Source organism: Takifugu rubripes, chromosome 1 (genome assembly GCF_901000725.2).
Source record: "Takifugu rubripes chromosome 1, fTakRub1.2, whole genome shotgun sequence".
In the NCBI taxonomy this organism is placed as follows: domain Eukaryota; kingdom Metazoa; phylum Chordata; class Actinopteri; order Tetraodontiformes; family Tetraodontidae; genus Takifugu; species Takifugu rubripes.
The window spans coordinates 3,786,948-3,799,513 of NC_042285.1; the positions used below are offsets into that span (position 1 = coordinate 3,786,948).

Here is a 12,566-nt window from a genome sequence, read left to right on the forward strand (position 1 = left end):
GATCTGTAGATCTACAACACCGATAGCTAAATATCCAATTATGTGAATCCCGATTGTGTTTTCGGCATCACAAAGTCAGGTTCCTAGTTAACCCTCCTGTTACTGAGCGATCCTGTTAGCTTCTAGAACAACTATTGGCTATAAAGCAGTGTCCGGTTGGCACGGCGTCCCCGGGGCAATTAGAGCCTATAAATCAGTTTACAACAGGCGGTGGGTGGAGAAGAGGGAGTGGGAGGAAATGGCTGTGGCCACCGCTGATACCCGTCTCATTAGAGATGCTATCATAATGTATGGACATGAAAGGACTGTCAGCTGGCGTCGGGGGTGGCTACCTCTCAGCTGAATGCGTAGCATGTGGGATTGCCTTCAAACTACACAAATATGTTATACGAGGATGACAAATGTAATCAGCACGGGGAAAATCCTGCAATTTTCTAAAACCAGAAGCATTAAAGTGCTAAAAGTCTACTGACAAAACTGTTCCGCAGCCACGGGGCTGGTTGTTCTTGTGAATTTATGGCTGAGTTGATTGAAACTTCAGTCTCATCTGCGCCATTAATCCATTTTCCAGCAGCTGCTGTCAACAAACAAGCTCTGATAAAGCCTCTACACATCCGACAGACAAGCTACCAGCACTCTGTCATAAACATCTCTTTTGAATTTGGAGAGACTGCAGTGAATCCGCTCGGTTTTCTCCAGTGAAATCCACGGAAACCCCAGCAAACCCATCAGGACGCACAGACGCAGGCGCTGCTTTTAGACTTTTACTGAAAAACATTTATAGCCGCCACATGGGACGGATGAACATTCCACGCTGTGTTCTAGCGGCGGGGGGCACGAAACAACCGATCAAACGCTGATAAATGACGACAAATGGAATACTCTGGTTAATTTGTTGCCCAAGTGGATCTCCTCAGTATTTAAAGACGCCGGGGAAAGATTGAATAAGACTTGGACAGGCTTGTTTTTCATTATAAAGAACAATGATTTACCAGCTGTCAGAAACATCAAAGACTCCGTGGTGAGAGATTCTGCTTAGACATGAAGAAGTGCACGCTGCTCTTTACTCTCAAAATACAGAGCATGCTGAGAATAGACAAGGTAAGGGCGCGGACACGCTCGGAATCTTTAATACTGCTCCGGAAAAAAACCAGTACGTCGTGTGCCTGAGTTAGGAAGAATCTGGGATGCTTTGAGTTCATAACCCCGCAGCTCAATCTACACATCAACCTGTGGTTTACACACCTGAGGTACAAAGGGGAGCATCATTAGCTTGTAAGCCATCTGTAAATTATAAAAAAGGGGACACGAGGCTTGCTGCAATCAAAGGCATCGATGATACAAACAGAGTCAAAGCAGCAGTACAAACCTGAAAGTGAAACATCCTCATTGGCAATGACGTGTGGCAGTGAGACAAACTGCCTGCTGTCACCTGGCAACTGACTATTAAAGCCCTATATACATCGTCAATGGCTACCTTGAAATGCACTTCAAACACACAGCTGCAGGTACGAGGCTTTTACAGGAAATCACCTCAGTCTGGATACCGCGCACCATTTGATGGCGATGATTTCATGTGTGTGTGAGGTTACTATCGTAAAGATGAACGGCCCATTTCAAAACCAACCTTCATGCTGTTGCTGAAGGCAGGTGGCAAATGCTTTACTACCTGAAAGCACACAACCGGCCCCAAAAAACACTTGAACAAACACAAACCACCACCAGGAGGGCTGAGGCTGTTCTTGCGGTATCCATTTATTAGTGGTTCTAATAAAAGGCGCACTCATCGACTCCATGCAGTGTATTTAGGGTGACCCAACGTTCCATCTGGCCTCATCAGGAGCCCCTGAGCCAGCCCCGGCATGCCCCGTATCGCTCGTCTATTTCCATATGTCAACCTCAATGCCCTTGAGTGGTGAAGAACGCCCTAATTGGCTGTTTGGATTCAGCAAATTTGTGCACAAGACGAGAAACCGAAGAGGCGAAAAGAAAGCCGATTGAAGCTCAATTACCGAATATTCATGGATTTCTGATCCTTTTCAAGAATTTGTTGTATGGGTGTCGATTTGCTTCACCGTTCGCATCTCCGCGGCTCCTGACTTCTACTTCTATTTTCCCAGGGGCAGAAAGCATGTGATAGATGGTTATCTGCCCTTATCATTCCAGTGGGAGGGTGTAAATCTCCCTTTTTTTTGATGTGACGCAACTGAACTGCAACAAAATTTCAGACTCCACGAAAACAAGAAAGAAGGTTTCGACACTCTTTCATTCCGTAGTTCTGACTGCAGCAGAACTTCAAACCGCAGTTCGTCTGTTTGGGTTTGGTTTTCCTTTTTTAAACAAAAATGCAAGGTTCACATCAATACGCCAGAAGACCACAACAAGCTACAGAGTAAAGAGACGCTGTGAATAAGTCTGAAGATTAGCAGGCAGAATACGCCAGCATCTATAATTCATGTGATTGTTTTCGGGCCCGTGCTGACGTCTTATCAGATTGCTACAACTGATTCCTTGTGCCGACATTTGCATGGAGAGAAAAACTGGAGAAAACACCCTTGCCCACTCCTGGCTGCTGTTCCTAAGCAACAACAGAGCATAGTATTGAAAACTGCATGTGTGTGTCTGTGTGTGAATCCAGCTGCTGGGCACTTACTTGTTTTGCATCATGTTCATTATGACCCAGTCTGAGGGGTAGACGTTTTTCCCGATGAGATCTTTGAACATGATGAACGTTTCCATTAGGAAATCCTGTAAGAGAGGGAAGGTTTATCTTTTATTCCCCGCAAAATGAAAACTTTTTCTTCTGTTGCCAAAGATAAGAGCAAACTGAAAATGAACTGTGTGGATTTTGTAGCTTTCGGGCAGAAACAACTTTTAAGGTCAAGGTGAATCATGCATTTCGCTTTTGCCAGTGGCACTTCAGAGCTCAAATGTACGGCTCCTCGTGCTCACATGTCATAATTTAGTGAGATTAAAGCTATCTTTCATCCTGGCAATTATAGTCACAATCACTTTGAGTAGAACACTCACTGATCGGCTCAAAATGCTTCAGAACATATTTCTTTCTAGACTCTGACTTTATTCTCAATTGCGCTCCCCTTAATAGCTGCAGCAGCTAAATATAAAACAGAAATTTGAGTCTATTTCTGGCTGTTGATGTGTGATTCCTGGGTGGTCCCTCCATGCTCTCTGGCGGGGTATTAGGAGCATCACCACAAAGCAGTAAAGGCTTTTAGAGCTTGTTCTGATATCTTCATGTGTTGCATAGCACCTAAAGGAACAACAAATCTGGGCTTCTACTAATTAAAATAACAATTTAAGTCCGTCCTTCCATCCAGCCACTACTGCTTATGCAGGGTTGGGTCGAGGGGGCATTAGCCTCAGCAGAGAGGCCCAGACTTCCCTCTTCTTGGCTACTTCATCCAGCTTTTAAATGGGAATCTTGAGGCTCTTCTGGGCCAGCTGGGAGAAATAGTCTTTCCAGTATATTCTGGTCTTCTAGGGACCTCCACCAGGTGGGAAATGCCTGGAAAACCTCACCAGGGAGACATCCAGCAGGCACCCAAATCAGATGCATGAGTCTTTGCATGCGGAGGAGCAGTGGCTCAAGTCTGAGCCCCTCCTGGATGACTGAGCTTCTCACCCTACAGCTAAGGAAGAATCCAGAAATTCAAACCTCTTCTGTTTTTTCACGACCAGCGAAGCCTCTTCTGCCTGGACTGTAGGTTTAGTTCAACCTTTTCAACATAACTCATAAAGCTCCGACTCATCATAAATCAGTCCTCTGCTTTCCATGAGGCTTGGAAATTAACTCCTGGGAATTAAATCAATTATATTTGTCCCACCTACGTAACTTGTCTGCCTCTTCCCTTTCCAGTTTCATTCAGTATGAGCCTGTGATGCATTTGGTGCCTCTGGAGCAAAGAGATCAATTTAATACTTTATTCCAGGATCTGTTTTCCACAGATATCATATCTGACTTTTGAGTAGTAGAGAAGAAAAGTAAGATGACATCAAACCACAAGTCTGCAACCTCAAATACATATAACAGAGCCCGAGAAATGCCGTCATACGGACACAAAGATAAGGTATACTCACCACCACATCACTCCTTATGGAGCCAAAGGTGTTGATCAGATGAGAGTAATGATAGTCGTCCATCTGCCTCAGCGTGGCAGTCATACTGGCCACAAAACTGCCCTGCAAAAGAAAGTGCATTCAATATACAATCATGTTCCAATGGAAGTCTGAAAACAGACTGCTCCTCTGACTCTGATTGTGATGGATAGTGACTGGGTGAGGTGATTGAATCCGCGTAATGAAGCAGGCCTGGCTTTGTACGTACGGAGCGGTGGTATCTGGTCGGTGGCTGATGGCATTAACCTACTGCCCTGCAGTCGCTGGCTGTCTGTCTCGAGTGATTAAAACGTATGTGAGGGCCCTAAAGTGCTAACTTTACTTTGCTGCACTGGATCGTGGCTTTGGAAAACCTGCTGTAGCGTGTTCTGCCAGGAAATATAGCAGCAGGCAAGAATGTGGTGCACTGGGAGGAGGGTGAAGATGCTGTCAAGGCAGCTGACAGAGGGGAAAAAGTAGGAAAATGGAAAAAATAAAGGAACTAATGAACATAACATTGGAAGTACCCTTCTTGATCAGTAGTGTAAAGGGGAGTGGGCGAGTCTAAGTGTTCCTGAAGCATTACAGGCAGCTCTACACCATACATAAATATACAGAGCCTCAATGCTTCCCCATGAGGAAGTACTTTGTAGTAGCACCACTTTGAAGATGAGGACCTAAGAGAAAACCTTGTGTAGAGGTGAGCTGTGCATTAACCTGGTGGGTTCAGAGACGAGTGACGCATCACAACCATATACAGTGCATTCAGGGAGGAATGATAACTAGCTACAAACGCCCCTTTCCAAATGCTTGTTATATGTTGCAATAGAGTGAAACAGTTGAGAAACAGGAGAAGCTGAAATCCTGAAAGAATCGGGCTTTTTCTGATGTACGACGGCTTTGCCGGGACGCTAATGTTAGCATTTATGGGCCGACACCATGAACTACATAATAAACTGTATTTGTTATTTCAACAGTTGCAAAGGGAATATATTTCAGACCAAATAACTTGGTAGACTGCCAATCCGAGGACATTAAATAACTTATTAAAGGTGCATGATGGTAATTCCAACCTCTACTCATTAATGAAAATACTGACCTTTCCATAATTCCCAAAATAAATATCTAACCATCCTAAACCAATAGCCATAGAAACTTATATTAATATTTTTTTTTAAATGCAATATGAAACTGAGCATCTATTTTGATGGCACATTTCCTCGGAATAGTAAAGCTATCTAAGACCACAGTGCCAATAAATTCAATCTGTGAGGAAATACCGACCGTTTATAGATAAAAAGAACTTACTTAAGTTCAAACTGGTTAGTGGGAATAATCAAAGGGGGGATAAATGTCCATTATCTCAGCTGAATCCATCTGACTTTGATTCAAACTTGTACATCTCAGATCCACAGTTGTGGCTGGCACTGAGCTGAAGCCCCCCCCCCCCCCCCCCCCCCAGCACACAGTCACTGGCCAAGCAGAGCGGAGGAGCTCGATGAGCTGGAGGGGATCCTGCGTTTATTCATTGTTTTACTCTCTTCTGCTGTGAATGAATCCCCGAGTTAAAGAGGCTTCAAAGAAAATGTCTGGAAGCCTAAAAAGCCTGGATGTGGCTCCAGCGCAGCGTACAATAGCAGCAGCCTCACGGGCTCCAACTCTCGGTGCTCACACGAGGCAGCCAGGAATACACACGCTGCTGTCGCTGCTGACTTTTCCGCTGTCGTGTGTTGCTCGTGGATGTAACTGAAGCCTCTCCTGCTGGAGGGATCAGCTGGTTAAATCATCAAGCTAAATTAAAACACAGACCATGCTTCCAGCCTCCACGTACGGCACAAAATCAGCCGCCGCCTTAATAAATACATCACCAATGAAAGGCTAAAACTCCCAGAGCATATTCTACACAGGCACTTATGTTAACCGGCGACTTTGTCCCAATTCTTCTGTTTCTCAGTCTTAACTGGACCTACATTCACTTTTCCTCAACCCACATGGACGCCCCAGCCCTCCAAATATCTGGATTTTATCAGTTCATACTTATTAAATGCCTCTTTGTTTCACTGAAAGTAAATAGGCCTCATGCTAAAGAATAACATGCATCATTACCTTGGTGCAAAATTAGGACAAACAACTTTGAATCTAAACTACATTGCACACACACGGGTCAGCATTAAGCTAACACCGATGTTCTTGCGTCCTGATAAATAAAAGGAATAAAAAAAACCTAGAAGGAAGTCACCAAAATGGGATTTTATAGATGATACAGATGGAAATAAAATGACGGAAAGAGAGAAGCGTCATCCTGAGATGATTTCACCTTCTAAAAAGGGAAGAAGAGTTCACACCGTACCACTTAAAGAGTAAAACGCTCTGTTCGCTAAAGATTGGGTGACACGAAACGCAGGGGACGAAGGAGGAGGACGTGATAGGTGTGACAGGCTTCGGCAAACAGCTGCCTCCCCTGGACGCCCGCAGTGTCTGGGCTGAACTAAAACAACTCCAAAGGCCAGTTTCTCCTCTCATCGCAGGTCATATGTCTCTCATCGCAGATAAATCCAGACCCGTTACCATGACAACAGCCTGTCTTTTTTAAGCGGGGTGGAATTAAAGACAAAAGGCAAAGAAAAGGCATTAAAAAAAACTAAATTACTAAATAAAGTACATTTTGTGGCATATAAATAAAAAAAATGAAGGTCTAAACTTGATCTCCGAATGTCAGCAAGTTAAGTGGCTCATTTCACATTTTGACTCTAAAATTCTAAATTTTGTTGAGTAATTTATGGCGAAGCGGGCCATAAATCTTCTAGCACGTCGGCATGATGTACCGGTATTTAAAAGCAAAATGAAAAGATTTTTAACCACTTCTTTGCACCTCAACCCTCTTCAGATGTTCGACAGGCCCCGAATTCTAAATAAATGACAAACAAAATAAATGATCGGTTCTGTACTTGCACGATCAGTCCAGGTATGAAAATAAACTTAAACTCCCCATCCGAACAAGATGAAGCCCCTTGACGGGGCCAAAATACTTATAGAATTCAGTCATTTAACAGTCACATATTGAGCCATCATCAATCTCAACCATTCCCATCAAACAATTTCTCCAGCTTAACAAGAAATAGCAACTTTGCCAGCGTTATCCATCACAGCTTCCAGTAACATGCAGACGTCAGAACGCCCGGCCTCTATATCCATCTCACACATGTGAGCAAATGAGGCAGAATCTGTGCAGAAATGAAAAAGCAGTTAGAAGAGGCCAAATCCATCATGCGCTGCTCTCGAGCGCCTATCTCTCTGATAATTCATCTCACTTTAGCACCTGACAGCAGAGGAGCCAAAATTGATGTTTGTTTGAACAGTGAGGGGAGCATTGTTTTGAGCCTTTAATTAAGCCGGTGGGGAAATGGCACAATAATCTCTGGGGAGACACAGACCCAGTCTCTGCAGGAGAGGACGCTAACACGGGAAAGAAGAGCAGAAAAAATGAGAGATTAAGAGGATGAGAGGGGAAGGAGAAGGAAGGTGGACGACCACCAGAGACCAGAATGACGCGTTCTTTCTCTCAATTAACTTAGGACATAATGAAATATGAATTTGATGGCTCGTTGCAAAAAAAAAACCTGCACAAGTCGAGGCAGAGCTCCACATTGCCAGGCACTCCTCCTGAGCTAACAAGTCATCCACACTGCTAAAATGTGGGGGATTTAGCTGGCGAGCGGTGATGAGAAGGAAAGAGACAGGTTTTGAGATGATGGGCTTTCCTGGATGAGCAAATTGGCTCCAGCGTTGGGCCAACAAGACTGCAGAGCGGTAGATGAACAGAAAATATTCACACATCACTTTCTTTACCAGTGTAATTCATCGTCACGTTCCAACACGTCGGGATGAGCGAAGATAAATAAAAGTACAGGAATCATGTGCAGCCAGCTGTGACAGTGACCCGCCTCGCCGTCCGTACAGACAGACACTAAGACCTGCTTGGGGAGACACTTTATCACTCTAATACATCGACCACTAATGCTTCTTGGACCACGAGAGATCATTCAGAGAGGAAACGCCAGTAATGGAGGTTGCATGTTAATGTATCCGAGTCATTGAATTACACCAGGTAATGCATACGTACTGATGTTTTGTTTTTAGCAAAAGTCAAAATGAGCTTACATTCCCCTGCAGACTAAACAGAGAAGAGGAGAAGAGGCAGGACTAAAGCAGAGGAAATTAGATCTGTTCATAGGAAACTGTCACTTCCTAGAATGTTGACTTTGAATTTTTGACAAACATCATTTGAGTTGACATGACGTCAACTCCCCCGACCCAAGAAAAGACAAACCCGGAGCCACATCAACCTCTAGACGTCAAGACTCTTGCAGCCTTTTTCTCCATATTTAGAATTCTCACTGTATATGAGCAGAGCTACGTTCTCTCTCTCGCGCGAGCTTACAAAACTCTTTTATCTGGAACATCTTGTAATTTGGTTTCATATCACTCAGCTCCAAAGCACTCTGTGCAGATGAACCCACCTCGCTTCTCTGAGGACAGATGTAAACGGCGAAAGGACACTGATTTGAGGCGACAATTCACGACTGCAACAATGCCTTTACTCATATGGTGATAATAATGGATGGAAGGAATGGAAAGAAATGATGTTTTCATTTGTTTTCAATCAGTTCGTTGAGGCAAAAAAAGGACTATGTGAAGTTTTAATAATAAACTTATGGGAAAATGTCAGCCCGGCCATGATTAAATCTCTGCAATTCTGTTGTAGATTCAGAAAAATGGGATAAATCAAACACTAGAGCTGTGAGTGCTTTAGGTATATCCATTGTATCCGTTTCAGGATCCAGACACAGGATTTTATTTTATTTTTTTTTACTTGATTTTATCTTCGATCTACCCGACCTTGACAGGATAAAACCTTTCTGAATGGTTACTGAAACAAAAGATCAGGGCTTTACGAATCCAGTGAGAGACGTGTCAAAAAGTTTCTTTCTTTAAACTTGTAAGATTACGACTTGTAGATGCTTCTCTATGTGGATTTATGAAATTTGCAGCCACAAGTTTCTGGGACTACCGATCCTGAGTGAGGCCTCATGGACCCCATAAAACTGGGCGCCCTCCACAAAGGTGCTAACAAACAAAGGGAGTCCAAGACAGACTCAGTTTCCCAGCAGGCTTTGTGGTTCACAAGCAGGTACTGTGCTGCATTCCATGAGTACTCGGAAGTTGGAATTTCCACATTGCAAGTCGGAACTTCCCCTAAATCAGACTGCCCTGAAATCTGATTTAGAATATCCTCATGCTCCATCTTTCCCTCAGTTGTGAACAAGACCCAGAAAAACTCCTCCACTTGAGACAGGACCTCACTATATTTTGTCAGATCCCTTTTCTTTATCATAATTCTCAGACTGTGAAATATGGGCCTGTGTCGGCCTGTGTTACTATAAGCTGTGTCCAAGTGTGTGAACTGGGTTCATGGTGTTGACGCGCACCCTCAGATCATGTGTGTGGTGTAAGAGATTGTTTCTTCTCTATCTGAAGCGTAAGGAGACATAAGCATAACTGTCGTGATCTCCACCTGATCAGTACCTGGTCTTTTCTTCTGTCGGCCTTTCTTTACTGGCGTCTAGCCACTGTCTCGCGCTCTCTCTCTCTCTCTCACACACACACACACACGCACACACAGCTATTGGCCAATCAGAACGCCATCAGCATGGTCATGTTAAATTTCCCTCCAGTTTATAAGAGCAACTAGTGCAAGTGACGTAAACCTATTCACGGGCTGTCAGCTATTTTGCTCCATTCCTTTCCCCACCTCTTTGCACCTCTTCCCCCTTTTTTCATTCTCTTCCTCATATGCACACACACACACACACACACACCTGCATATTCTATGTTTGACATGTCTATTGGTATTGCTACTACATATAGCTACTGTGGTGATTTTTATATATTTTTTATTGTGTCACGCTGGTTGAGAGAGTCTGTGCTCAAATTCACAACTTTAATTCAGATAATTGAGACTAAAATGTGTTTGGGTAGAATCCCCGTTAACAGGGTAGAGCGCAAGATCATTAATTTTGATGAATGATAATTAAATTGTATTGAGTAACTCATAAGTATTAATAATAATTACAAATTATGCAATTGGACCAATTCAATTGAACCAGCTCCAACACTCTGTTAGTTAACATCAATTAATACATAAATTTCACTTAGAAACAGTTGCCAAGGAAGGACATTTCTGGCCTCTTTGCTCAGGTGATCATTCAGGCACACCAAGCCCAGTCATGTCAAACCAACAAGACATGTTTGTCAAACTGAGGAGATAATGCTTAAAAAGAGACTTTTGATCTTATTCTAGCCCCGGAATTTTATACTCAAAGGAGCCCCCCGAGGATTCAGATTTAAACCTAAATAAATCAATAAAAGAAGAGTTTCGCCCCAGTGCCTTGTCCACATCACCAATTTAACCATCTCAGAAGCAGTTTGCTGACACAAGCAGAATGTTGAGCAGATTCCGACAAGAAAAGAGGTTAACTTTTCACAGCATGAAAAAGACACCGGCTCCCAAAGGGCTTCTGTCATTAACACATGCGGCACAAAGACCTGTGAGGTTAAATCTCTACCAACATTCAAATCTGCCACATCTAGAATAAGAATGCTGTTAGCGACTGTGCTACCGTCACTCCAAAAGGAGAGGCGCGTCTCTGGAGTCTCAGAGTGTGAATGCATCGCTCAGTAGCTTGAAGGTGCAGTCAGTCAGATGGGAACTGGGGGGTATTTTATGTCATATTGTGCACAAGATGAAGCGAGCGGTAAGAACAAAGAGGAGCAAATCTTTACAGCATTCACAAGTGCTGTAAAAAGGCTCAACAGTGGGAGCGGCAAATAAGGAAAGGAGCTCTACTGCGCGAACCTGAGCGTTAGCTGCGATTCACTTACATCCGCAATTTCCTTTCCGAGGTCGTGGCTTATTGTTGATAACATGTTCTTCAGCTCTCTGAAACAGACATTACTTTCGAGTTCTGTTTCAATCATCACAGCCGAACTTGCTTGTTTTCACTTATGTGGGAATAAAGGACAGGGCGCAGGTAAATATAAATATAAAGCTCAGCAACCAGTACATTTACATCACACTTGAAAAAATAAATTGTTTGCCACAATCTGACCGTAACTGGAGACTTGAAGTGCACATAAAAGCGATCGGAACAAAAATGTTGATGTAAGCGAGCGCTAGCATACGGCGTACAGTACTTGACTGCCTCTTGAAATCAACATGACTGGGAGGGATAACGCGCACCATAACCTCACAATAAAGTAAAGCGTACATGATGTACAAGTGGAACAAATCTGTACAATTTTCTATCTTCCTGTTGGTTGATATGCCGGTCTGCCGTGTGGCTCCAGTTGCGCACTATGTGATGTAACGGGGGGGCGTAGAAACCTGCTGTAAAGACCTGCGTATCTCCACCTAACGTGAACGTACTAACTGATGCCTTGGAGGCATAGAAGTGTGGAGGAGAACTAGCACCCAGTTATTGTAAAGTTCTGTTATTATTGATGCTGACCACTCCTCCATGCTTGGTCATGTTTAGTAAAGTACGAGATTTAGCTTTGGATACATTAATGTCGTTATAGTAGGACATGATTGCAACCAGTGGATCCCCGGAGCACGATGAATAGCTTTTCACGCGTGGATAAAAGGCAGCAAGGAGCTAACCCCTCTGCTGATGACAACGAAAGGTTTAGAGCTCCATGGAAGTGATGTCGCTGACAGAACCGCTTCGACTTATGATGAGATGCTGCATGGAGCTACCAGATGTAAAGAAAAAGAAGCCGATCTGTACTTTCTCAACAGCACTCTTGCCTCCTCCCTCTACTCTTGTCCCGCGCTCCCTCCCCTTTTACTTAATCTCTCTCTCTCTCTCGCGCCCTCTCCCTGTGTCTCTCTCTCCGCTCACACACTCAGATGCACACGCGAAGAAAAGCAGTGAAAACCAGGGAGGGAAACGGCAGCGGCACAATGGGGATATTCTGCCTACGTGGGCTCTGAGGCATCCGGTCAACAGCCACTGAAAGCGCGCGCGCGTGTGTGAGTGTGAGTGCGTGTGTGTGAGAGTGTGTGGGGGTGCGTGTGTGAGTGAGTGACACTGTGCCGAGATAGGGAAAAATCAGAGAAAAGCGGCTGTAGAGGAATCGGACTTTAGCTTGGAGGAACATCGCACCGCTGGATGAGGGGAAGCTGATGTGCAACAACTACTCCAACTAATGCCGCTGCTGCTCTGCCTGCATGCCACTGCCTGCCCGTCCTCTTAACTTCTACAACGGTAGAGCCTACTCAGTCTACTCGCCTCTAATCCACCATGGAAATGGGCATGCACGGGCTTAAACACAGATCCAGGATAATGCATCCTTTGCGCCAGTAATACACAGTTTAAGGTAAGTCCTTT

The 12,566-nt window shown here is 44.1% G+C and overlaps 1 protein-coding gene across 3 annotated transcripts in view; it reads right to left on the reverse strand.

Annotated features, from left to right (window-relative positions):
• dock1 (dedicator of cytokinesis 1) overlaps positions 1–12,566 on the reverse strand; it is a 121,584-nt gene that overhangs the window by 35,966 nt on the left and 73,052 nt on the right. For all 3 annotated transcript variants that reach the window (XM_029833140.1, XM_003961213.3, XM_029833130.1), the window contains exons 28-29: positions 4,099–4,200; positions 2,654–2,748 (exon numbers count right to left, since the gene is read on the reverse strand). In XM_029833140.1, coding sequence (XP_029689000.1) covers positions 2,654–2,748; positions 4,099–4,200 — 197 coding nt within the window. The remainder of the gene's footprint in view (positions 1–2,653; positions 2,749–4,098; positions 4,201–12,566) is intronic.